The 26,036-nt window shown below is 42.4% G+C and overlaps 1 protein-coding gene across 2 annotated transcripts in view; it reads left to right on the forward strand.

Annotated features, from left to right (window-relative positions):
• P3H2 (prolyl 3-hydroxylase 2) overlaps nt 1-21,366 on the forward strand; it is a 179,382-nt gene extending 158,016 nt beyond the window's left edge. Inside the window, exons 9-15 of one of the 2 annotated variants that reach the window (XM_019958189.2) lie at nt 804-931; nt 1,722-1,817; nt 2,381-2,531; nt 3,407-3,524; nt 4,699-4,774; nt 12,169-12,309; nt 20,295-21,366. In XM_019958189.2, coding sequence (XP_019813748.2) covers nt 804-931; nt 1,722-1,817; nt 2,381-2,531; nt 3,407-3,524; nt 4,699-4,774; nt 12,169-12,309; nt 20,295-20,387 — 803 coding nt within the window. In that variant the 3' untranslated portion in view covers nt 20,388-21,366. Of the gene's footprint in view, nt 1-803; nt 932-1,721; nt 1,818-2,380; nt 2,532-3,406; nt 3,525-4,698; nt 4,775-12,168; nt 12,310-20,294 lie in introns of those variants that run through there. The other variant, XM_070790167.1, reaches the window with a different exon arrangement.
• Nucleotides 21,367-26,036: the final 4,670 nt, after the last annotated feature.

The raw sequence follows: 26,036 nt of genomic DNA on the forward strand, positions 1-26,036 counted from the left end.
ATGTCAGATCTAGATTTTGTAATTTCACCACATAAAATGTAGCCCCAAAGCACCACATTTTGAAGAGTCTTTGTGGGGCTAATTTTATAAACTCTGTGTGTGTGTGTGTGTGTGTGTGCATAAAAATAAGTATTCCAAAAGCCAGACCATCTGTAATCAATACGTGGTGGAAATAAGACTGAGAAGGAGTCAGGTGACTTGAGTGTGACTCTCCTGATGTGCATTTACTCCCTGACTTACCTGGTGAAGGCACTGCTCTAGATACTTGTGAAACTGACAGCACAAATATGTCATCAAGGAAATGCTTTTCTTTTTTCTCAAGTGTTTGGTTGTCCTGCTGTCTTTTTTAAAGGTCTTCACCTACCTTGAGGTTTTGTCATCCGATAATTGCACGAGATGTTGTAGCTGAAATAGGAACCGAGAAGCTGTGAAGAAGGGAAGGGCCATCTACTGAGAGAATTCTGGAAAAGTCTATGATTTTCTGAGCAGAATCCCATGAGATGCCCAGTCTGTTTTGCAGAATCTTCCCTGGAATCAAGTGAAAAAATAGAAACTCCTATACAAATATAATAATACGTATTAATTATGACATCGTGGAGAAACCTGCTAGCCAGACATCTCCCTTTTTCTTGAATCTATATTGAGCTTCTAGAGCTTCCCAGTGTGTGGTTCTGCCTTTGCATTCCTCAGTATTAGTGAGGAAGCCGACTCTCCTGAACTGCACATTGAAAGCTGCTGGGTGTTCCAGCCTTCCCAGCTTAGGGACAGAGATAACAAGGACAGCCATGTGTTTGTCTCTGCAGGTGGCCCTCTGCTGTATGAGAACATCACGTTTGTCTACAACTCAGAGCAGCTGAACGGGACTCAGCGTGTCCTCCTGGATAACGTCCTGTCGGAGGAGCAATGCCGGGAGCTGCACAGCGTGGCCAGTGTGAGGACCGGAAGCCTGATGCTGAGCTGGCCTGGCCTCAGCCTAGGAGTGCTTTGATCCTGGGCTTACTTGAAGCCAGGGAACCAGGCCTGAAATACCACTTTCCAAGGACATTGATTGTGGAGGCACTTTCAGAGCCTTTGGGTTGGGTCATTGTAGTTTTGTCCAGATCTGGACGTGGCTGTTGGGTCTGGAAGAGCTAGAGGCTTAATTCCTAGGACTTCAGTATCCAGCATGTGTCCTGCTATGATATGAAGTCATTGGGGAAATGTCTTTATATTTGACAGAAATTAATCAATATATTGGGTTTCCCAAGTGGCATTAGTGGTAAAGAACCTGCATTTCAATGCAAGAGATGTAAGAGAGGATGTTTTGATCCCTGGGTCAGGACAATCCCCTGGAGGAGGGCATGGCAACCCACTTCAGTATTCTTGCCTGGAGAATCCCATGGACAGAGAAGCCTGGCAGGCTACAGTCCATAGGGTCTCGCAGAGCCAGACACAAATGAAACGACTTAGCACAGCACAGCACAGTCAATATATTAATTATTTATATTCTAGCTATTTCTACAGCATATGGTGGTGGCATCTGATAATACAAATGTGGGGTGAAAGTTAAGTAAATTTCCCTCTTTTGATCGGAAGAATTACTGATACCAGAATCCTGGAATAAAATGGGGATGGTTCTGACTATTGACTTGGGTTCTCAGTTTTCTGGCAATCAAGGCAGAAAGGGGGTTGTGATGAATCCATAATCATCATTAATAGAGCATCTTGTATTTTGCTTCCAGGGGATCATGCTCGTTGGTGATGGATACAGAGGAAAAACTTCACCCCATACACCCAATGAAAAGTTCGAAGGTGCAACTGTCCTGAAAGCACTCAAAGTAAAGACTTAAACTCTTTTGGATTTAAATTCCCAAGTGTTAATGCAAGATCTTCTAGAAATGCCAGATTCAGGGAAGGGAAGGGTTTAGGATACAGACCTATCAGGTTGTTGAAGGGAGCAAGTATGAAATGACACCTTCATTGTTTCTAATCATTCATTTATCAATCTATTCAGTTATCAACTTACCAAACTCTGTAATTTCCTAAGTTTGCATCTGACAAATAATATACAATACCCTTGTCCTCAAGGAGCTCAAGGTACAATGGTGAAAACATACTCAAGTTATCATTCTGTACTGCTAGAAATGTTTTTAGAAAGGAGTGATGGAAGTGTTCTGAGAGAAAAGAGGGTGATTAGCTTTTAAATTCCCCTCTGTGATTAGGCTTCTTTCAAGGGCTCATTTTCCTAACCCAAACCCACAAGTCTGTCGTAGTATTTCCACAAGCCAACAGAGAGCTGAGCATCCTATATTGGCTTAATGATTTCCTCAATAATTGGCGTCTGATGTCCTCAAGCCCTCCAATCAACCCAGTGGTTTCTAACATTCTTCCTTTTCTTCAGTTTGGTTATGAAGGCCGAGTCCCCCTGAAGAGTGCCCGTCTGTTTTATGACATCAGCGAGAAGGCTCGAAAGATTGTAGAATCCTATTTCATGCTGAACTCAACCCTGTATTTTTCCTATACGCACATGGTCTGCCGCACAGCCCTGTCTGGTGAGATCTCAGAGTCTGAACTTGTTCCCGTTTACTCTCTGTGAAATGAGAAAGAAAACAATGTGGAACAAAGCTCTAGGAATGTGTCAGACTTGATACAGAAGAGTTCTACATTTTTAAAACAAAAAAAGCTTACTCATTCTGATTTTTCCCTTCCCTCTTTTTCTACTTTGCTCTTCCCTAAACTATTAGAAGGCCATCACTCTGCCTGTGTTCCTTTCCAAATCCATTGCTTCTGCTTGTTTCAATAGCATTTAAAAAAAAAATACTTTTCTGCTCTAGGTTTCCCTTTTCAGGGTTTCAGAACCTGGAAATTACAGTCCCCATTATGTCCACAAGCATTGAGGGGAAGTGCTTGGAAGACAAAGGAAACATTAAAAGAAATGTTCTTTAAAAAGACAGAGACCTCCTCACTCCCTGGCATCGCTATTTCTTCTCCACGTCTTCTCTTCAACACCCTCCTAAGGAGGAAGGGGCAAAGACTGTCACATAAGTAGACTTTCCACTTGTGAATTCTCAGCTGCATAAACTCTGTTCTTTTTAACATTGGCATGTTATCCTCAACCTTTTACTGCTGCACACAAAGCACAGCACGTGAAATGCATGGAATTTCCGCATGTATATTTATAGAGAGCTGTCATAGCTGAAGAAGACAGGTGCGACTTGCCTACAGTTTTTTACAACGAGTTCATATCAAATACAGGATCAGAATCACTTGACTGCGCTTGCCCAGTGCTCTTTAGTCTGCTCTGCCTTCTGACTCCTCAAATTTGCAAGGGACATCATCCATAGGAGAAGACAGATAGATTGTCAGCTTTGCTCTTGGAGGTTATGGCACTCCATCTTTCATGCATCCCTGTTCCCTTTTCTGGCAGGTCAACAGGATAGAAGAAATGACCTCAGTCATCCCATCCATGCTGACAACTGCCTGTTGGATCCAGAGGCCAATGAATGCTGGAAGGAGCCTCCTGCTTACACATTCCGGGACTATAGGTACCACCAGCCCCTGCTTCAAAATAAAACTTTTGCCCAATAATTATCAAAACTCCATGGAAATTAGAAAGCTGATCTGTTTTGCTGTCATCACACTCATCTCGATGAAGCAGAGATGCTCAGATAATTTTCTTAAGTAGCTGCCACACCAGAAGTGCCTTCAGCATGTCATATTTTTATGTTAAAAATCCCTGCTCATTTTGTTGCATCCTATTTCACAGAACACCCGTTTTGTTTTCATACCAAAAAGTGAAGTTTATGTTTTTTTTTTTTCTCACTTGGCTTTCAGTTAAATATATCCTTGTGGTATATGCATCTCATTTTGAGAACAGAGGAGATGCATTTCAACATGCAGAGGGATCTCATCACGTCATTTACCTATGTCTGCGTCTTGTAAATAAGAAACTGGAAACTCAGGAGAAAAAAATGTATTCTCTTATTGAATGATATTGTACTGTGTAAAGGAAAGCATCAGGAGTTGTAGTCACCATGCATATAATGTGTTCATAACTACACTGTGCTCTATACAAAAACGTTTATTGAGCGCCCCCTACCTGCAAGGCTAGGCTACACCCCTTGGAACTCTGCAGCTGCTTAAGGAAAAATTGCGTCCTTCAGAGTTACTAGCATAAAAGAAAAGAAGAGAGTTTTAGATTCTGTGGGCAACATCGAAGAGCTAGATTAAACCTAGTTAGGTTTTACTTTGGAAAGTGATAAAGGTTTGAAATAAGGTTTGAGGTTTGAGATAAGGTTTGAAATATAACTAAAATTTTAACGTAAGAATGAATAAATACTTCCTATATGGCCCTGGGCTTCCCTTGTGGCTCAGCTGATAAACAATCTACCTGCAAAACGGGAGACTTGGGTTGGATCGCTGGGTTGGAAAGATCCCCTGGAGAAGGGAAAGGCTATTACCCACTCCAGAATTCTGGCCTGGAGAATTCCATGGAGTGGGGTCGCAAAGAGTTGGACACGACTGAGCGACTTCCACTTTCACTTTATATGACCCTACATCTGATCTTACTTTTGAAGTTTAGGAAGGTCAATCATTTTCATCTCTAGTTCAGAGGAAACTTACTAATCAGGCCAGTTGGTTCATGTCCAGTGTCCAGTATTCTGCGGTGATGTCGTGCAGGCATGTGAGAGGACAAATGGTTTCCCTTTCTTCTTACAGTGCTCTCCTATATATGAATGATGACTTTGAAGGAGGAGAATTCATATTCACTGAAATGGACGCCAAGACTGTGACTGTAAGCAAGTCTATTCTTGCAAATTTATCTAGCATTTTTCAGTCTCACTTTTGCCATTTTCCAAGGGCTGCTGGATTTCAAATATTCCTGATCTTGAGAATTCAAGAGGTGAACAGAGATCCAGTAAATTTATACATCATAAAATGTTAGAAATGGAATCATCAATAAAAATCTTCTTGTTCATTTTACATATGGGTGATTTAAAGAATACTTTTTAAGGACCATATAGTTAGTGTTAGAACCAGAATGTAGCTCTTCAGATTCTTTTTCAAGTAATTTGATGGAGACATAAAAACACCTGATTTTAAATCACCCACTACTAGGATAAGTCACGTGTCTCTACAGATTGACTTTCATGTACCCTGGTGTCCTGTGTGCTTAGAGCGAGCATTGGTCATCATACCCATCATTATACAAATTACTATATGCATGTATATATATATATATATATATATATATATATATATGTATATATATATGTATCAGTTCAGTTCAGTCGCTCAGTCTTGTCCGACCCTTTGCGACCCCATGAATTGCAGCACTCCAGGCCTCCCTGTCCATCACCAACTCCCGGATGCCACCCAAACTTATGTCCATCTAGTCAGTGATGCCATCCAGCCATCTCATCCTCTGTTGTCCCCTTCTCCTCCTGCCCTCAATCCCTCCCAGCATCAGGGTCTTTTCCAATGAGTCAACTCTTCGCATGAGGTGGCCAAAGTACTGGAGTTTCAGCTTCAGCATCAGTCCTTCCAAGGAACACCCAGAACTGATCTCCTTAAGGATGGACTGGTTGGATCTCCTTGCAGTCTAAGGGACTCTCAAGAGTCTTCTCCAACACCACAGTTCAAAAGCATCAATTCTTTGGTGCTCAGCTTTCTTCATAGTCCAACTCTCACATCCATACATGACCACTGGAAAAACCATAGCCTTGACTAGATGGACCTTTGTTGGCAAAGTAATGTCTCTGCTTTTTAATATGCTATCTAGGTTGGTCATCAGAGAAGGCAATGGCAACCCACTCCAGTACTCTTGCCTAGCAAATCTCATGGATGGAGGAGTCTGGTAGGCTGCAGTCCATGGGGTAGCTAGGAATTGGACATGACTGAGCAACTTCACTTTCACTTTCACTAGGTTGGTCATAACTTTCCTTCTAATGAGTAAGCCTCTTTTAATTTCATGGCTGCAATCACCATCTGCAGTGATTTTGGAGCCTAGAAAAATAAAGTCTGACATTGTTTTCACTGTTTCCCCAACTATTTCCCATAAAGTGATGGGACTGGATGCCATGATCTTAATTTCTGAATGTTGAGCTTTAAGCCAACCTTTTCATTCTCCTCTTTCACTTTCATCAAGAGGCTCTTTAGTTCTTCTTCACTTTCTGCCATAAGGGTGGTGTCATCTGCATATCTGAGGTTATTGATATTTCTCCTGGCGATCTTGATTCCAGCTTGTGCTTCTTCCAGCCCAGCATTTCTCATGATGTACTCTGCATATAAGTTAAATAAGCAGGGTGACAATATACAGCCTTGACGTACTCCTTTTCCTATTTGGAACCAGTCTGTTGTTCCATGTCCAGTTCTAACTGTTGCTTCCTGACCTGCATATAGGTTTCTCAAGAGGCAGGTCAGGTGGTCTGGTATTCCCATCTCTTTCAGAATTTTCAACAGTTTATTGTTATCCACACAGTTAAAGGCTTATATATATGTGTATGTATGTGTGTGTGTATATATATATATATATTCACATAATTATTGTGGTAAGTAAACCTATACTTGAAACTTGATATATATACATTCACACAGACACATATGTGTTACATGTTCACTCTTTGGATGAGATTCTAAACACATCATCATAGACTAAAAATCAAAAGTTAAAGTCAGCCATGATGTTCCTAAGTAAACTAATGCCTTTGGAAAACCAGCCTACTGAGCACTTATAAACCATATAGCCAGAATCTTTGGTTTTTAAGTCAAACAGCATGTAGAAAACATGCACGGTGAAAAAATAGAATTTCTGATTGAGAAGATAATTGAATTGTAAATAGATTATGACACATTTCTTTCCTCTCTGCAAAGCTAAAATTACTGAAACATGTATGTGGTAAACTTCAAGGATTTTCCATTATATAGGCTATTTCCACAATCTTATGTGAGTTTTATGTATTTTCCTTCATATTTGTACTCTTTTCTCAGTATCATTCATGTCATACCAACTGGGGTTTAAGCAAATGATATAAAAAAAATGCATTATCAGATTTAAAGGGAAAACTTATGGGAATTCTGGCTAAAATTGTCCATAAATATTGATATAATTAAGAAAAATATTCCATGTAGTTTAATATACTGTAATTCAAAAGGTCATGGTGCCTCAAACTTTTTTTTTAATTTTGGTAAAAAGCTTAAATTTTAACATGTCAGCATTTTGGTATTTCATGATCTGGGAAATTAAATCAAGACTGGTGATCTGGACTCAGTTTAAATCCTGATACACGACTATCACCTTTTGAAAATCCTCTGTGCAGAACGTATTTGATTTCTGAGCTCTGTTAACAGGTTCAGAAATGCTTACATCTCACCCAATTGGAAAGGGAATCAAACAGGTGGTTGGAAGATTTCTTTGCTTCTACTCCATCTAGTGGCCAAATTTGGAAATGCCCAATGTTTGACAGTAAACCAGCCGGGAATACTAGGCATAAATCGTTAATTTCATGAATCACTAACATATGTGAATTCACCAGTTTCTGAATGCAAGCTCATTGTAATTTTGCGTTTTAAAGATGTGAAATCAGACACTACTCCTCTTTTAGATATTTATATTTTTAAGATAAAGTTGTAACTATACCAAAAGTACTAATTTAAACAATGTTTTGATGAAAAAGTTCCAAGTTGAGAGATATATTTGCCGAAATAAGTTCTACTTTAGATGAATGCATATGCTGGAGTTTAGGGGCGTTTTGTAGCTAATTAAAATTCTGAGGTAACGAGTGCCAATAACAAAGAGAAATGGGTAGTTTTCCTTTTTACCTCTCCCCTCTTTGATTCTGGAGGGAAAATTGATTTATTTCTGGAGCAGGGAAATAACCCAACTTTTGGCTCCATTAAGAAAATTGTTCTAAATTCTTTACTTTCAAAAAATCTGCAATTTCCTTGGCGGTTCAGTGGTTAGGACTCCCTGTCTGGAACTGGGATTTGATACAGAGGAGCCTGGTGGGCTGCAGTCCATGGGGTCGCTAAGAGTAGGACACGACTGAGCGACTTCACTTTCACTTTTCACTTTCATGCATTGGAGAAGGAAATGGCAACCCACTCCAGTGTTTTTGCCTTGAGAATCCCAGGGACCGGGGAGCCTGGCGGGCTGCGGTCTACGGGGTCGCACAGAGTCGGACATGACTGAAGCGACTTAGCAGCAGCAGCAGCAGGGAATTAAGGGGCTTCCCAGGGAGCTAGTGGGAAAGCTACTGGGAGGTGGTAAAGCTCCCTGAGAAATGGGTAAAGCTCAGTTCAACAGTACATGAACCGAGAAGTTCCAGATGTTCAAGCTGTATTTAGAAAAGGCAGAGGAACCAGAGATCAACTTGCTAAATCCGTTGGATCATAGAAAAAGCAAGAGAGTTCCAGAAAAATATCTACTTCTGCTTTATTGACTACTCCAAAACCTTTGACTGTGTGGATCACGAAAAACTGGAAAATTCTGAAAGAGATGGGAATACCAGACCACCTGACCTGCCTCTTGAGAAATCTGTATGCAGGTCAGGAAACAATAGTTAGAACCAGACATGGAACAATGGACTGGTTCCGAATTGGGAAAGAAGTACGTCAAGGCTGTATATTGTAACCCTGGTTATTTAACTTAAATACAGGGTACATCATGCGAAATGCCAGGCTGGATGAAGCATGAGTTGGAATCAAGATTGCTGGGAGAAATATCAATAACCTCAAATATGCAGATGACACCACCCTTATAGCAGAGAGCAAAGCGGAACTAAAGAGCCTCTTGATGAAAGTAAAAGAGGAGAGGGAAAAAGCTGGCTTAAAACCCAACATTCAAAAAACGAAGATCATGGCATCCGGTCCCATCACTTCATGGGACATAGATGGGGAAACAGTGGAAATGTGACAGACTTTATTTTCTTGGGCTGTAGAATCACTGAAGATGGTGACTGCAGCCATGAAATAAAAAGACACTTGCTCCTTGAAAGAAAAGCTATGACCAACCTAGACAGCATATTAAAAAGCAGAGACATTTCTCTGCCAACAAAGGTCCATCTAGTCAAAGCTATGGTTTTTCCAGTAGTCACGTATGGATGTGAGAGTAGGACCATAAAGAAAGCTGAGCACCAAAGAAGTGATGCCTTCAAACTGTGGTGTTGGAGAAGACACTTGAGAGTCCCTTAGACAGTGAGGAAATCAAGCCAGTCATTCCTAAAGGAAATCAGTTGTGAATATTCATTGGAAGGACTGATGCTGAAGCCTAAGCTCCAATACCTTGGCCATCTGATGTGAAGAGACAACTCTTTAGGAAAGCCCCTGATGCTGGGAAAGATTGAAGGCAGGAGGAGAAGGGGACGACAGAGGATGAGATGGTTGGATGGCATCACCGACTCGATGGACATGAGTTTGACCAAGCTCCAGGAGTTGGTGATGAAAAGGGAAGCCTGGCATGCTGGAGTCCATGGGGTTGCAAAGAATTGAACACAACAGAGCAAGAGAACTGAACTAAGTGGTAAAGAACCCGCCTGCCAATTCAGAAGATGTAAGAGACACGGGTTTGACCCCTGGATAAGGAAGATCCCTTGGAGGAGGGCATGACAACCCACTCCAGTATTGTTGCCTGGAGAATCACATGAACATAGGAGCCTGGCAGGCTACAGTCCATAGGGTTGCAAATAAGCACAACTGAAGTGACTTAGCAGCATGCACGTACAAGTAACTAATCCTGCAAGCTGTGTGGTGTAGCCAAAAAACATTAGAAGAAAAATCTGGAAGTTGTGTAAATACTGGATGGTGGCTTAAGATTTACATTTATTCAAGACAAATACAGCACAGAGCCTTCTCTGACTTTAATCATCAGTTAGATATAAAGCAAAAGGAACTTTCTTTTATCATACTTGGAAAAAACATGGATTATTTTCAACAGCAGTATATTTGTGAAACACAATTATTTAGGAATTTTAGTTTCTCTGTGCAAGTTTGAAAAAGATAAAATCTAATGAGTTCCATTTGCTTCATGAAAAACTAAACTCAGTGAGGCTGTGTTCCAAAAGTGTGTTTATAATCATTTAGCTAAACTTCAGAATACATTTTCTCATAGAAGCCACATTATCAGTGGAACTTGTTTATTTCTTCACATACCTGATTTATGACAGGTCATTCTCTCCATGTGATGAGGTTAGTCCTTTGTCACCCCACGCACCTATAACCAATGCCAATGGCTTCAAGCAATTGACAGCTTCTTCTCCTAAGCTTTCCCGGAGTCCTTCATGTGTAAACATACTTTCAATTCTTCCATCAGAGACAAAGCATTAAGTTGTCCCCATGCCCTCTCTTTAGAACTGTAAGATGCTGATGCCAAGACTCTATAATCACACAGAAGCAATAGCAACCACATGTGGATAAGTGAGTCCTGACCAGCACCAGGGGATGAGCAGCTCAGAAAACTTAAAAGTAGATCCTAAAGTCATGTATATAGGAAGGCTTTCCTGTCCTGCCTCATTTGCTTCAAGTATCAGTGATTTTGCTGTATCTATGTAGGAATTCCTCCTCCAGAAACACAAAATCAGATTGATACTAAAGGCACCAGTAACTAGGAAACTCTAAATTTACATCAGAAAGTTACTTTGACTTTGATAAAGCTGATTAAGAAAAACGACTCTCTCTAGCAAAGACAAATCACTCCTCAATTATTGAGAATAGAGAAGTAACCAGAAAAGTGACTGTTTTTTCCTGCTCTTCCCTTTCACACACACACACACACACACACACACACACACCTGGGTCTCAGGATTTTTCACTTCTCCACTTACTTTTGACCTTCCACTTGTTGGCACACAGTCTGGGAGTACTTAAGTTAGTTAACATTCAAGAATTTCAGGAAATTTTCCAACTATTATTCCTGAAGCTGCCGGTGAGAAAACTTAGCCATTGAATTTTATGGTGAAGGGAACCAAAGGTTCTTCTATGGGCATCTATCAACTCAAGTCAATTCAGAAAATAGCTAATTAGAATGGGTCCATCTTATCAAATAGTCCAACAATTGGTACCACTTTCCTGCTTTTATTTCTAAGCTGTACTATGGAATAAGTCTGGTTTCTATGTTTCTCAAGAAAGAAAAATGAACTCTGCTTAGATCAGACACTTTAAACATGAAAGCAAGACCCCTAAAATCCCATTACTTCAGCTTATTTAGTTTAGGGAGCCTGTTTGCTTGATCTAAGCAGTGCTTCTTTCCCTTATACCTTGTTCTCCCTAATCAACTCCACCTGAGCCATGCACAAGCTTGGAAGGACTGTGCCAATCATTTCCGAGCCCTAGAGGCTATGGAATGGGTCACCCAAAGGAGTGATGTGTTCTCATCACTAGGGGTATAAAAGTATTGGCTGAGGACTCCAGGGCAGGAATATTGTAACAGGAATTAAAATAGCAACTAAGATTAGACTTGAATTTTTAAAACTTTTTATTTTTAAAAATCCACAAACATAAATGCACCATTAAGGAATTAGAAAGGGTGCATCACTACCTAGGCTTTCCAGCCGACACAGTGGTAAAGAATCTGCCTGCCAATGCAGGAGACACAGGAGATGCAGGTTCCATCCCTGGGTCCAGAAGATCCCCTGGAGGAAGAATGGCAACCTGTTCCAGTATTCTTATCTGGAAAAGTCTATGGACAGAGGAGCCTGGTGGGCTACAATCCCTGGGGTTGCAAAGAGTCAAACACAACTGAGCATACACACCACTACCTAGATCAATTGTAATAATTACCAGCACCCCAGATTTCCCCATGATTTGTTTTTGTCATTCCACAAATATTAAATGTATATTTACTTAGGCTGTGCTGGTACTAAAATTAGAGAGATGAATTAAAAGAGAAAGCCTTTGCTGTCAAGGCGTTTGCCAGCCACCAACACAGCACGTATTGAACAGTTACCACGTGCCATGGACTGTGATGACCATTTTACCTGATAACTTTATTTCCTGAATTAGGTATTATTTTGACTTTATCTTTGTCTTATAGATCAGGAAGTTGGAAACAGTCTATGTCTTCTTCAGCCCCAGGATTCCATTGTTCTTTGACAAAACTTGACTCAAGTAATTGAGTAGAAGGATAGAGAAGGGGGGTTGTAGGAATGTTCACAGTATTCAAATTGAGAGTCATATTTTCACTTTCTTTCTCAGGCCTCTATAAAACCAAAGTGTGGGCGCATGATCAGCTTCTCGTCTGGAGGAGAGAACCCACATGGGGTGAAGGCAGTCACCAAGGGCCAGAGGTGTGCTGTGGCTCTGTGGTTTACCTTGGACCCACTTTATAGAGAATTGGTGAGTTTCTGACCCCTCGCCCTCAGAAAGTCAATGAGACACCCTATAGAACTGCTTCACGAACTAATTGATCTGAAAATTCTTATGAGCTGATTCATAGCCCTTCAGCAATCTTAGAGATCATGGGGGAAAAAACTTTTACAGAATCCTTTCTGTCTGCTTTCCAGTACTGGCCCTGTTTTCCAAGCAAGAACAAATCAGATCCATGACTTAGCAATTACACATCTGATTTTTGCACTGTAAGTTTTAGGAAAAGGGGCTAAGAATGCAGCTCTTGATCAGATGGGTTTTTATAAGTGAATGTTTGCAGAAATAGACATCTCAGTGATATTCAGCACTCTCCTAAATTAGTCCGGAGCTTATTAACAAATTGTAGCATCTGGAAAGAGCAATCATTTTCCACTGGTCACCTGAAGACTGATTTGTTGTCTCAACAAATCCTTAAAAAGTTCACTGAATCATTCATGAAACACTTATCAAAGACAATGAGGGGACATGAACATTTATTATTTACTACTATTAAGTTAAATATTAAAATATTTTTATTGTCTTAGAAGTGACTGAGGACAATTAGTCTGGATAAGAGACTATGATCTCACCCTTCTGGATGTTCGGAGCAGAGGTTATAGTGTTTGTAAGTCTGCCCAGGTGACACTCGTGGTAAAGAACCCACCTGCCAATGCAGGAGACATAAGAGACCTGGATTTGATCCCTGGGTTGGGAGGATCCCCTGGTGGAGGGCATAGCAACCCACTCCAGTATTCTTGCCTGGAAAATCTCATGGACAGAAGAGCCTAGTGGGCTATAGGCCATAAGGTCGCAAAGAGTTGGACATGACTGAAATGACTTAGCAGGCACAGCACGTGAAGCTATAGAGGAATGAATTAAATCCTATAGATACAGCCCCTGGGAGGAATATCTAGGCTCAACATAAGGAATAACTTTCAAACCAACTCCACCATTTGGTAGAATTCTCTTCTTTGGAAGCACAGAGTTACTTGTCACTGGATGACTCTAATCATAGCCTCAGCAACTTCTTGGCATGGAAAGCTGAGCCTGAACCTGAATCTTCATGGCAGGGGCTAAACCAAGTGACTGCAAAGTCTCCTCCAGCCTTGAGTCTTAATGAAGCTATGAAATTCTAGTCTTTAAACCGGCATGCGAACCAGTTTTCCTCTTTAGATCCCTAAATTGGATCCAATTGCATCAGAAACAGTTTAAAATGAATTTCTCTTTCTTATATACTACTTTTGCCATCCAAACCTAACTCAGTTTTTAGGCCTCATTTCTAAACATTCTGTCACATGTTTCACAAATGTTTATAAAAGATCTACTGTGTGCTTGGAAAACTACACTAGGTGGGCATTGGGGGTACATGATTGAACAAGGCAGAGCTTTGACCACAAGGAGCTTGGAGAGGCCACAGGAAACTGATGGGGAGAAAACAGCATCTGCATTTGTAGGGAGATATCAAAGGAGACTTACTTACACAGAAAGTGTTGGTCGCTCAGTTGTGCCCAGCTCTTTGCAACCCCATGGATGGCAGCCCACCAGGCCTCTGTCCATGGGATTTTCCAGGCAAGGATGCTGCTGCTGCTGCTGCTGCTAAGTTGCTTCAGTCGTGTCCGACTCTGTGCGACCCCATAGACGGCAGCCCACCAGGCTCCCCCGTCCATGGGATTCTCCAGGCAAGAACACCGGAGTGGGTTGGGATACTGGAGTGCTATTTTCCTTTCCTTCTCCAGGATTGTTAGCATCGGGCAACCATAAAAGAGCAGAGGATGGCAGCTGGGCACAAAAGAGAGAAAGAACAGTCCTGACAGAGGGAGCGGGGCAGGGAGAAATCTGAAAACATCACAAGGGACTGAGTAGTCGCCTTTACATTTAATTCCTCTCTCCTCTTGCCTCCCCACGGCCAGAATCCCAGTGTTCCCCACATCACTCCTTCTTAACTAAAGAATCTAGGTACATGAGTACACAGTGGAGATAACAACATTGTTGGAGAATTGTCTCTTGTTTTTTTTAAATATAAATTTATTTATTTTAATTGGAGGCTAATTACATTACAATATTGTATTGGTAGTGTTAAACATTTAATCAGTTTTATTATTCAGTATCTCAGCCTTTCCTTCAAGATATTTGTTTCTATCAAAATAAGCGCTCTCTTTCTCTCTCTCTCTCTCTCTCTCTCTCTCTCTCACTCACACACACACACACACACAAATAACACAAAGTTCTCTTTTTTCCTTCCTAACATGGAAAGTACTAGGGAAAATCCTCCAGTCTCTAGGCTGTGGCGACATCTAGTGGTCACAGAAGAAAATGACCAAAGCTTCTGTGACAGCTACCAGGAAAATCTTGCCTATGACATGATTCCCAGACTTTGCTCCACAATGTAGTCAACTGGGGATCTTTACAAACTATTGACATTTAGTTTATTGACACTATTGACATTAATGGCCCCAACATTTAAAAATCCTAGATTTACTAATTTAGGTGTAGGAAGTTTTAAAAGTTCCCCAGATGATTTCAATGTGTAACAAAGTTTGAAAGTCCCTGAGTTGTTGAGTCACTCAGTCGTGTCTGATACTTTGCGACCCCGTGGACTGCAGCATGCCAGACTTCCCTGTCCATTACCATCTCCTGGAGTTTGCTCAAACTAATGTCCATCAAGTTGGTGATGCCATCCAACCATCTCATCCTCTTGTCCCCTTCTCCTCCTACTTCAATCTTTCCCAGCATCAGGGTCTTTTCAAATGAGTTGTCTCTTCACATCAGGTGGTCAAAGTACTGGAGCTTCAGCTTCAGCATCAGTCCTTTCAATGAATATTCAGGGGTGATCTCCTTTAGAATTGATTGGTTTGATCTCCTTGCAGTCCAGGGGGCTCTCAAGAGACTTTTCCAGTACCACAGTGCGAAGGCATCAATTCTCTGGCACTCAGCCTTTTTCATTGTCCGGCTCTCACAGCCTTACATGACTACTGGAAAAATCATAACTTTGACCATATGGACCTTTGTCGGCAAAGTAACATCTCTGCTTTGTCATATACTGTCTAGGTTTGTCATTGCTTTTCTCCCAAGGAGCAAGAACTTTTTCATTTCATGGCAGCAGTCACCATCTGCAGTGATTTTGGAGCCCAAGAAAACAAAGTCTGTCTGTTTCTATTGTTTCCCCATCTATTTGCCATGAAGTGATGGGACAGGATGTCATCCTCTTCGTTTATTTGAATGTTGGGTTTTAAGCCAGCTTTTTCACTGTCCTCTTTCACCTTCTCAAGAGGCTCTTTAATTCCTCTTCACTTTCTGCCATAAGGGTGGTGTCACCTGCATCTCTGAAGTTCTTGATATTTCTCCCCAAAATCTTGATTCCAGCTTGTGCTTCATCCAGCCTGGCTTTTTGCATGATGTGTTCTGCATATAAGTTAAATAAGCAGGATGACAACATACAGCCTTGATGTACTCCTTTCCCAATTTTGAACCAGGAATTAAGCACCTCCTTTCAGGTTAAATCCCTGAGCAAAGAAAGCCTGCCTTTCAAGATGTCATCAGAGCTGGCAGATGTACATGCTCATTAGAGTTTACTTTAAAGGCATTACATTCTCAAGGAGTATTAAGCATCATAAATTCTTAAGGATGCCCAACATTAGAAGCTTTGATTCCTTGTTAGACAGTTCCATCTCTCTTTTAAACTTCTTTTCTTTCAAGAGAAACAAAATTGCAACAGTCTCTTGTGCGGTCAGATCGGAGCATTTTGTATCTACATCAATTTGCTAATCAACGAGGTGTTTTCCCTGCATTAATAAAGCAGTACTCATGTAGGGGCTTCGCTAGTGGCTCAGAAGTTAAGTATCTGCCTACAATGCAGGAGACACAGGAGATGCAGTTTCAATCCCTGGGTTGGGAAGACCCCATGGAGGAGGAAATGGCAACCCACTCCAGTATTCTTGCCTGGGAAATCCCATGGACAGAGAAGCCTGGCAGTCTATAGTCCATGGGGTCGCAAAGAGTCGGACACGACTGAGCATACACACACACACTCACGTGTTTTATTTGGACATTATGACAACTGTTTAGTTTTCTGTTATTTAGTATATCTGGTCCTTGTCAACATTACACTCAATTATAAACTCTTAAATAAAGGGGATTTTATTATCAAGGCATAAAATAATCAAGTTCTTTGTATAACTTACTATGCTGGGAACTGTGCTGGGGACTACCTATAGGAGATACAAATGGGCATAACTTTTATTTTCAGGGAACTTGAAGTCAAAGTGAAGAGACAATACAGGGACCTGAGTAATTAAAACACAAGGCAAAATTCAGCAAGAATTATTAGAGCCAAAAATGCATGGTGTTCATGGGACAGAAAGAGGGAGCCAGCGAAGGTTTCATGGAGGAGATGGCATTTAATAGGAGCCTTAAAGGATGAACACGATTTCTTAAGGGAGAGACATTTTGGGCATGTTAGACATCTACCCATGTATTTATTCATCAACTGTTATACTGTGCTGTGCTGTGTTCAGTCACTCAGACATGTCTGACTCTTTGCGACCCTGTGGACTATAGCCCGCCAGGCTCTTGTGTCCATGGGGTTCTCCAGGCAAAAATACTGGAATGGGTTGACATGTCCTCCTCCAGGGGGTCTTCCCAAACCAGGGATAGGACCTGTGTCTCCTGTGTCTCCTGCATCGCAGGCCAATTCTTTACCACTGAGCCGTCCTGCTAAATGTTAGTTGCTTTTCTGGGCACAGAAAATAGAGCAGTGCCCCCCAAATGACAAGATCCCCTGTTTTCATGGAGCTTAACTTCTAGTGGAAAAAGACAGCACATAAATAAAGAATAAACAGTTGAAGGATTTCCAGGTAGTGAGAAGGTATGTATGGGAAAGAAAATAAGACAACTGATTTTAAAGTAAAAAGGAGGGGGTAGCAAAGTGTGAGAGGCCTCTCCAGCCAAAGAAAGGAAGAAGCCAACAGTGATAAAGGTCTTGGGAGGAGTGTTCCAGGGGAGAAGAGGTTGCAAAGGCCCAAAGATAAGAAGGAGCACAGAATGGTCAAGAAGCAAAGAAAGCCAAGGTGACCAGAACATGGTATGTGAGGTAGAGAATGGGCTGAAGGGAGAACACAGAACAGGCAGCAGTTAGACTTGATGAGTTGTTCAGGAAATATGAATTCTCTTCCAATGTATTCTGTAAAAAGGCATAGAAAAAGATCCGAACAAAATTTTTGACCTGCCCAATGGGAAAGAAGCCATGTCCCTTCCCCTTTCCCCTGCCTCCCCCGATCCTGAGAATTACAAGATAGGAAAGACTGCCGTAGCTAACATATCATAGACCAGCGTCATAGAAAAGAAGGTGAAAAGATGTGGGGAACTGGAGATGTCATTTGGAAGTAGGCCAGCTGGGTCAATGGTGGGGGAGCAGTAAGAGAAACACAGGACGTGATGGAAGCAGTGCTTAAATCCTAGGGACACTCAACCTAGACTAGGATGAGGAAGGCCTTCGCAAAGCGCGGTATCCAGAGATCTCAAGGTAAGTCAGGAAGGTGGAGTGTAAGGCAAGGTGAAAGGAGAAGACAAGGTGAACTGAAGAAGAAAGAGAAGTCCAAGTCCTTACAAGCACATCAAGAAAGGTGGACCCAGAGCGTCCAGCAATGGAACCCATGCAAGGGCTGTGAGCAGTGAGCTGGAAAGGCAAGTGGCCATGATTCCAGTGCAGAGGGTCCAACAGGAGCGTGTGGGAGGGGATGTGACACAGATCAGTTTGAAAGCTACCACAGCAATTAAGTTAAGAGACAACAGGGTCCTCAAGCAGGAGCGATTTTTCCTGCCGCTGTGCAATTGGCAACATTTAGAGTTTTTTTTTTGGTTGTCACAACTTGGACTTGGTTGCCACTGGCTACCTGCAGTAGGCAGAGCCAGAGATGCTGCTAAATACCCTCAATGCACAGGACACCTCTCCACCCCCCACCAACAAAGAGTTATTATTTGCTCTAAAATGTCAGCAGGGCCACGCTTGAGAAACACTGGCCTAAACTAAGGTAACAGTTCAGTTCAGTTCAGTCGCTCAGTTGTGTCCAACTCTATGACCCCATGGACTGCAGCACACCAGGCCTCCCTGTCCATCACCAGCTCCCAGAGTCTATTCAAACTCATGTCCATCAAGTCAGTGATGCCATCCAGCCATCTCATCCTCTGTCGTCCCCTTCTCCTCCTGCCCTCAATCCCTCCCAGCATCAGGTTCTTTTCCAATGAGTCAGCTCTTCACATCAGGTGGCCAAAGTACTGGAGTTTTTAGCTTCAATATCAGTCCTTCCAATGAACACCCAGGACTGGTCTCCTTTAGGATGGACTGGTTGGATCTCCTTGCAGTCCAAAGGACTCTCAGGAGTCTTCTCCAACACCACAGTTCAAAAGCATCAATTCTTCGGCGCTCAGCTTTCTTCACACTCCAACTCTCACATCCATACATGACTACTGGAAAAACCATAGCCTTGACTAGACGGACCTTTGTTGGCAAAGAAATGTCTCTGCTTTTGAATATGCTATCTAGGTTGGTCATAACTTTCCTTCCAAGGAGTAAGTGTCTTTTAATTTCATGGCTGCAGTCACCATCTGCTGGCAATTTGATCTCTGGTCCCTCTAAGGCAACAGTACGTGCACTGAAAAGAAAGGGTCAGAAACAAGGGGCAGAACAGAGAGGACTCGGTGGTATATCAGATCCAAGAAACTATCATCAGGCTTTGGGGTGAATGTGGAAGTCGTGATGGTCTTTACTGAGAGAGGAATTCTGTGAAGAGAACAGAGTAGCTCTGCAGGGGAGAAGCTGTAGAATTCAGCTTGACAACTGAGCTGGAGAACTGAGTTGGAGATGTCTGTGGGACCACAAGTTAGAAATGGAAGTTGCAGTGATTCTGGAGCCCAAAATATAAAGTCTGACAATGTTTCCACTGTTTCCCCATCTATTTCCCATGAAGTGATGGGACCAGATGCCATGATCTTCGTTTTCTGAATGTTGAGCTTTAAGCCAACTTTTTACTCTCCTCTTTCACTTTCATCAAGAGGCTTTTGAGTTTCTCTTCACTTTCTGCCATAAGGGTGGTGTCATCTGCATATCTGAGGTTATTGATATTTCTCCCAGCAATCTTGATTCCAGCTTGTGCTTCTTCCAGCCCAGTGTTTCTCATGATGTACTCTGCATATACGTTAAATAAGCAGGGTGACAATATACAGCCTTGACGTACTCCTTTTCCTATTTGGAACCAGTCTGTTGTTCTATGTCCAGTTCTAACTGTTGTTTCCTGACCTGCATACAGGTTTCTCAAGAGGCAGGTCAGGTGGTCTGGTATTCCCATCTCTTTCAGATATTTCCACAGTTTATTGTGATCCACATAGTCAAAGGCTTTGGCATAGTCAATAAAGCAGAAATAGATGTTTTTTCTGGAACTCTCTTGCTTTTTCAATGATCCAGCGGATGCTGGCAATTTGATCTCTGGTCCCTCTAAGGCAACAGTACGTGCACTGAAAAGAAAGGGTCAGAAACAAGGGGCAGAACAGAGAGGACTCGGTGGTATATCAGATCCAAGAAACTATCATCAGGCTTTGGGGTGAATGTGGAAGTCGTGATGGTCTTTACTGAGAGAGGAATTCTGTGAAGAGAACAGAGTAGCTCTGCAGGGGAGAAGCTGTAGAATTCAGCTTGACAACTGAGCTGGAGAACTGAGTTGGAGATGTCTGTGGGACCACAAGTTAGAAATGGAAGTTGCAGTTGACTATATAAGATTTCTTGACAAGAGAGTAGTCTTGGAAGGTAATTGCTGAGTATACAGGGAAGTCAGGAGAAGGCACCTGGATAGGGATAGAATGAGGCTACATCTTTAGCTGGATTTAGCATCCATTCATGTACAGATGATACCTGGAAATGTTGGGGGAGCATCTGGCACTGGCATCACTTGTAACAGCAATGTTTATATTGTCTTTTTTTACAGGAGCGAATACAGGCGGATGAAGTGATCGCAATCCTGGATCAAGAACAGCAAGGGAAGCACGAACTGAATATCAATCCCAAAGATGAGCTATAAAAATGAGAAAAAGAGTCTCTATCAAATATTTATTTAAATTGTTAATCTTATGAGAACTTTTTTATTTTTGTACAGAGCCACGGTATAAATTAACAGGTTAATATGAATCAGCAAATCTCCCTTCTGTGCCTAAGGATGCTTTCTTTGCCTCAGTCTGTCTGTCTGTCTTGGTTTTCTCAGCAGATTGTCTTTCAAAGCCCAGTCACCCCTTCCCCACTGTGCGTGCGCATGTGCGCGCGCGCGCGCGCACACACACACACACACACACACACACACACACACACACACACAGACTTCATTTGCTGCAGATCCTAAAATTCAAGCAGAAAGAATAAGTCCATTCCTGGCGAAACAACAACTCCTATGCATGCCCAGATCTAAAGTTAGAATGTGATCGGACTCAGAAGGCCTTTCTGGCTCTGTGACTTTCAGCCACTGTCTTTCCCAGAGCTGATGGCTGTGACTCTGAAGGGTCCATGGTGAGGTCAGAACTGCTTCAAGTCACTGCCCTGAGGGCCCCCCAGGCTCTGCAAAGGGACAGCTCTGATGAAGACTGTGAGACGGAGGGGTCAGCCTTCCCAGGCCTGGGTGGAGTTTTTGACTCTGGTGTTTTTCGCATAGAGCACCCTTACACTGGAAGCTTTGATTCACCCTCCACTATGTGCTAGTCCAGAAAGGACTGCCCTAGGAGTGTTGTCTTTAAAAAGTGTTTTTCAAGGGTTGAAGTAGAATGGTTCTTCATCCCAGCGATTCTGGAAGAAAATCTTTAATCCCACCTGAATGTGGGCACCATGGCTACACTGCCCGAGAGAAGGATGTTTTGTTCTTCAGGGAGGAAAAATGGATTTCTGGTTGATTCCACTCTTCATCTGAGTGTATTTTGAGCCCCTCCTACCCCTTCCCCCACCTATGGTGCTCTCCAGCTCATGGATTTTAGTGTTTGTATCTGATTTGTTTAATAAAGGGAGGCTTGTTTTAATATCCAGCATTTGTTTTTCTTCTCCCAAATGTTTGGTTTATCTCCAGGTAATCCAAACAGGAGCTTTGGGGACCACCCAGGGATAATATTGGATCATGGTTCATTTTGTTGGCAGGGGCTTGGGGCTGCAAGGAAGGTATGAGCATTCCTTCTGAAGAAACAGGGATGGTTAGCAAAAAGATGTTAATCCAGAGAATATCTGGGGTCCTTGATGCTGGTTCTAAGGAAAATACTACCAAGACAGTGTTTTGCGGGGGTGGGGAATGGGGTTATTCTAGCCGAGAGAGTCTGCTCCACTAAGCCAGGGGAGATCACCTGACTCTTTGATGGGCAGTGGTAGAGGCTGTAGCCCTTAAGAGAACCAACAGATAAAAACATTTTCTAGGGACTTATCTGGTGGTTCGGGGCTAAGACTGCTCCCAATGCAGCAGACCCAAGTTCCATCCCTGGTCAGGGAGCTAGATCCCACATGTTGCAACTAAGATCCTGCACTAAGAGTTCTTCAAGAAAGTCTGCAACATACTGCAGTGAAAATCAAAGATCCCACCCGCTGTAATGAAGACCTGGCACAGCCAAATAAATACTTTTTAAAAATAGCAACAATATATTCAATCATTATTAAAAAATTGATAAAAATCACAGTAACTTTCTGCCATTTATGATCTTGGGTAGTGGTAAGAACATTCATCCTTTGAGACTGAAAAATTGAGTCATAATGATTTGTGTGCCATCTGTTTTTCACCCAACCCTCTGGTTGGGGGAGTGGAAAGAGCATTAGATTATAATCCCATCCCGATCAAATATGCTGTGCTGTGTGACCCGGAGCTAGTCTCATTCCCTTTCTGGGCTTCAGTCTCCTCTGAAAATGACATCATTGCCAGTAATTGTTCCCAGAAACCGTCCCTCTTGATCTAAATACAAAACAAAGTCAAAAGAAAACAAACCTAAAACTCTGATTTTAGAAACATTCACAAATACCAAATTTACTTCTACTAACATTTGGAGAATTGTGTATGGGTTCATTGTGTGTGTATGTGATTTTAAAACCCGGAACCTAATTTTAGGTCTGAAATTCCCTAAGCTTTGGAACAGGAGGTTGCTATTTGTCTGCTCCTTTACTGAGAAATGTTTGCTGACGCTCAGATTTGCTAATAGGAGGTTCTGGCCAAGGATCTAATTTCTGTTTTCTGGCAACAAGGCATCAACAAAGAAAACCATCTTTGGCTCAATGCAGTCCTTGCTTCCTGGGTGCTCCCGGTGCTCTGGGAGAGGCCAGGACTCCAGGACCAAGTCTGCCTTTCAGTCCCGCAGGAAGTGAGCAGAGGCCTCAGGAGATGGGCGTCATGGTAAATCCCCATCTTGTACCATCCCTGACAACACAGAGCTGTTATTCCTGTTGTGCAGGCTACCAGGGTTGGGTTCTGTACTTGGGACATCACGTAGACACTCAGGCATTTGTGTTCTAATCTGCCTCACATCAAACCATGCATAATTTCATTCAAATATTAGGGAGTGTCATCAGATGATTTTTTAGAGTACTGAGCTTAGAAATCACTTTCTATGTGATGTCTGGCCCCTTGTGTAGAAGGATGGGAAAGCTCATTAGAATTTCTTAAGTTTTCAGAGCTAAAGGAGGCTGTAGAAATTGCAATTCAATTCTGTCTTTCTGTCTGGGAGGAAACTGAGGCTCAGAAGTTGACAAAATGATTGTGTGGTTGCAGAATTCAAGCAGGAAGAGCTGGGGCTTCTGAATTGACTTGTACGAGAATCCTGGCCCAGGGCAGCATCCTCTAGAAGATGGGTAACTTTTTCTCTTTGGCCAAAGGTGGTACTTGGTCATCAGTCCATGGATGGACCTGTAGTTCAGTTAGGACCTGCAGGACTGTGTTCAGAAGTGATGTCTTTCTCTAATTCCCTTAAAAGTGCTATATGTGCTTGAGACAGCCCAGGCTAAAAGCCCAGTTTTTATGACTCCAAGTCTAGGACTCTTCATCTCTGTCTCACTGGGAGCTATCTCACCCTAAGGACTCTCCTGTGTGTAAAACGCCCAAGATATTACAAAGCTTCTGTTTTCTCCTGTATTGTTGGATTGAATGCTCAAGACACAGGACGGGTTCTTACACTAGAAACCCCAGGAAGTGTTTGGAGTCCAGATTATGAGGCCCGTTTGGAAGATGAGGAAACGGAGAGCAGTGAAGTGAAGTCAGAGCCTATGCCCACTGGGCTTAGAGGGTGCAGGTCTGAGGCAGAAGCAGCCTTTTGAACAGGAAGGAAAACAAGTGCCAGCTTGTTTGCTTCCAGGCATGCCTACTCTGAAATAGTACATTCGTGTAAAGAACAGAGTTAGATTTTTATCAAACCTAAACTTTTCCTCCTTTCTTATTTTCCCATTGATGTGTGAAGGCATATTTCCCCCTTCTCTCCTTGGAGAAGGATTGAATGTGGTTGCAAAATTCAGTGAAACAATACTGGGTGCCGGGCCCTGCTTTCATGATGCTCACCAAAGGGAAGAAGGTTCTAGTCAGGTGCCATTTTCCACCCACTCCAAGGCAGAAAGGATCTGGCATTTCTGTTTCCTCTTGAGCAAACCCCGACTCAGAACAGACCCATTTTCTTAGAAGTGTGGGGTCCTTTCCTCAGAGCCCTGAATGTGAGTTGCTTGACAGGGAAATTTTAGTTTTAGCATGGTTTTCATCACTGCTTTGTGCATAGAATTCTTTGGCACTTTTTCAGCTGAGGAGAAGCCATGGAATGAGTCAGTGCCATTTAATAATATATATCTATGAATTTTAATTGAAGTACAAATGCTGAATTATTTCGCATAAGACAGCCATGGGGAAAATCTCCCTCACTGACGTCAAGAAAGGAGGTAATGAGGGCCACCTCACTAGATCCTGATGCCAAGGATCAGGTGTGCTGAGGTGACTGACAATGGTAGGGCTGAGAAGTGGGGAAGAGTTGAGCTGGTCCCACATCCAAAGCTCTTCTCAGAAACAGGAACCATTTGGCAAAACGCCCCCAAACCGAAGTTAAAATGGCCCATGGGATGATCCTGGTTGCATCCTGCCAAGAAGTCTGTGATGTGAAGTGACCTCCTCCACACAGTCCCTCTTCCCACCCACAAATCTACTCCCAGATAATTCGATGTTTCCGACATGAGACGTAAGGGCCCCTACCATTCCAGACCCGCATGATTTCTTCAGACACACCGAGACACATAACACCCACCACTGTTTGGGCTCGCTGCTGGGTTGGAACTGCAGACTCATGGTGTCAGAGCTTCCTCCTTCCCACCTCCCACCAGGTAATCATGGTGTTTCCTCTCCCCACTGCTGATCTCAGAGGCCAGACGACCTCAAGTCTGGAACAATCTGATCTTAGATCCTGGCTTGCTCTACAATAGATGGCATCTGCCATGTAAAAAGCTGGCTGAGTCACTCACCTCTGCATTGAAAGAGCTTATAAAGGGCTCACAAGACAGATAGCCAAACAAAAGTTTCCTGTTCTCTCTTCTCCTGACATGCATTGCTAGGGAGGAAAATCTGAATGCTCTGTTAATTCAATATACAACCCACTTTTTCTGGTCTATGATACCCCTTGGGGGAAGGTAAACAAAATGAGCTTCACCCTTTCTTTCCTTGTTAGGCTATTAGAGATTGAGGCTACAGATGGGTTTGACAACCTTTCTACCTTAACAGCCCTTCTATAAGCCATCTTCTGCTTTGGAAATGCCAGTCAGCTCCGTTCATCTGAGTGCCCTTTTGAAATTGGGAATTGAGGGTCATCCCATCTTTCTGGGAACACTTGCCCTTGGCCCATCATGTCAGATTCAGGTAATTTCCCTCATGACAGAGGTACCTAAAAAGGCCCTAGAAATCCTACCTAGACCCCCCTAAATTATCCTTGTTCCTCCCAAGCTGATGCTGTTACCTCTGAATTGCTATCTGATGGTGGGTGGGGAGAACAATGGGGACCAGACAAGAAGGGTTACCTGTAAAGTCTCATCTTTTTCCACTTATAAATCATATGTCCCATTGTTTCAAAGGGTTGTAATCATGGTTGGCATTTACAAAGCTTTTTTTATGGTCTTGAAGCACTTGGCAGTCAAATGAAAGTACATAATTATCCTGAGAGACACATCAGTGCAATCTTCATTTTGTAAACAGAGAAAAGGAACAGGCACAGGAAAGGAAGTATAGGAAACCTCTGGCCATTGAGGAATTCATTCCTGAGATACCTTGTGAGCGGCTACTCAGTAGTGGGTTTAGAGAAGTGTTCAAAAATGAGTATGATTTTATCCCCTCCTTTAAGAATTTCAAAGTAAAGTGGAAAAAATAGATGTAAAGGAATGAAAAATATAAAATGAGACAAGTGTGGTGACAGGAGGGCTATAATAGAGGCAGGTACAAAAAAGGCCACATGAGTTCAGAGAAGGGAGTGGCTGGAGGGAGGGAGAGCTTAACAGAGAAGATGGCAGTTACGTTGGGTCTTGAGTGCCTGTCTGTCACCAATAAGCAGAAATGAGCCACGATGGCCTCAGCTGAAAAAGTGGTTTAATTTGAGCCTGTTGGTTTCTTGGGTTCTAAAATACTAACCTTTCAGAAGAGTTGGAGAGTTTATTTTATATGTTTAAAGATTTTTTTTTTTGACATGGACTATTTTTAAGGTCT

Source organism: Bos indicus, chromosome 1 (assembly GCF_029378745.1).
Source record: "Bos indicus isolate NIAB-ARS_2022 breed Sahiwal x Tharparkar chromosome 1, NIAB-ARS_B.indTharparkar_mat_pri_1.0, whole genome shotgun sequence".
NCBI lineage: Eukaryota > Metazoa > Chordata > Mammalia > Artiodactyla > Bovidae > Bos > Bos indicus.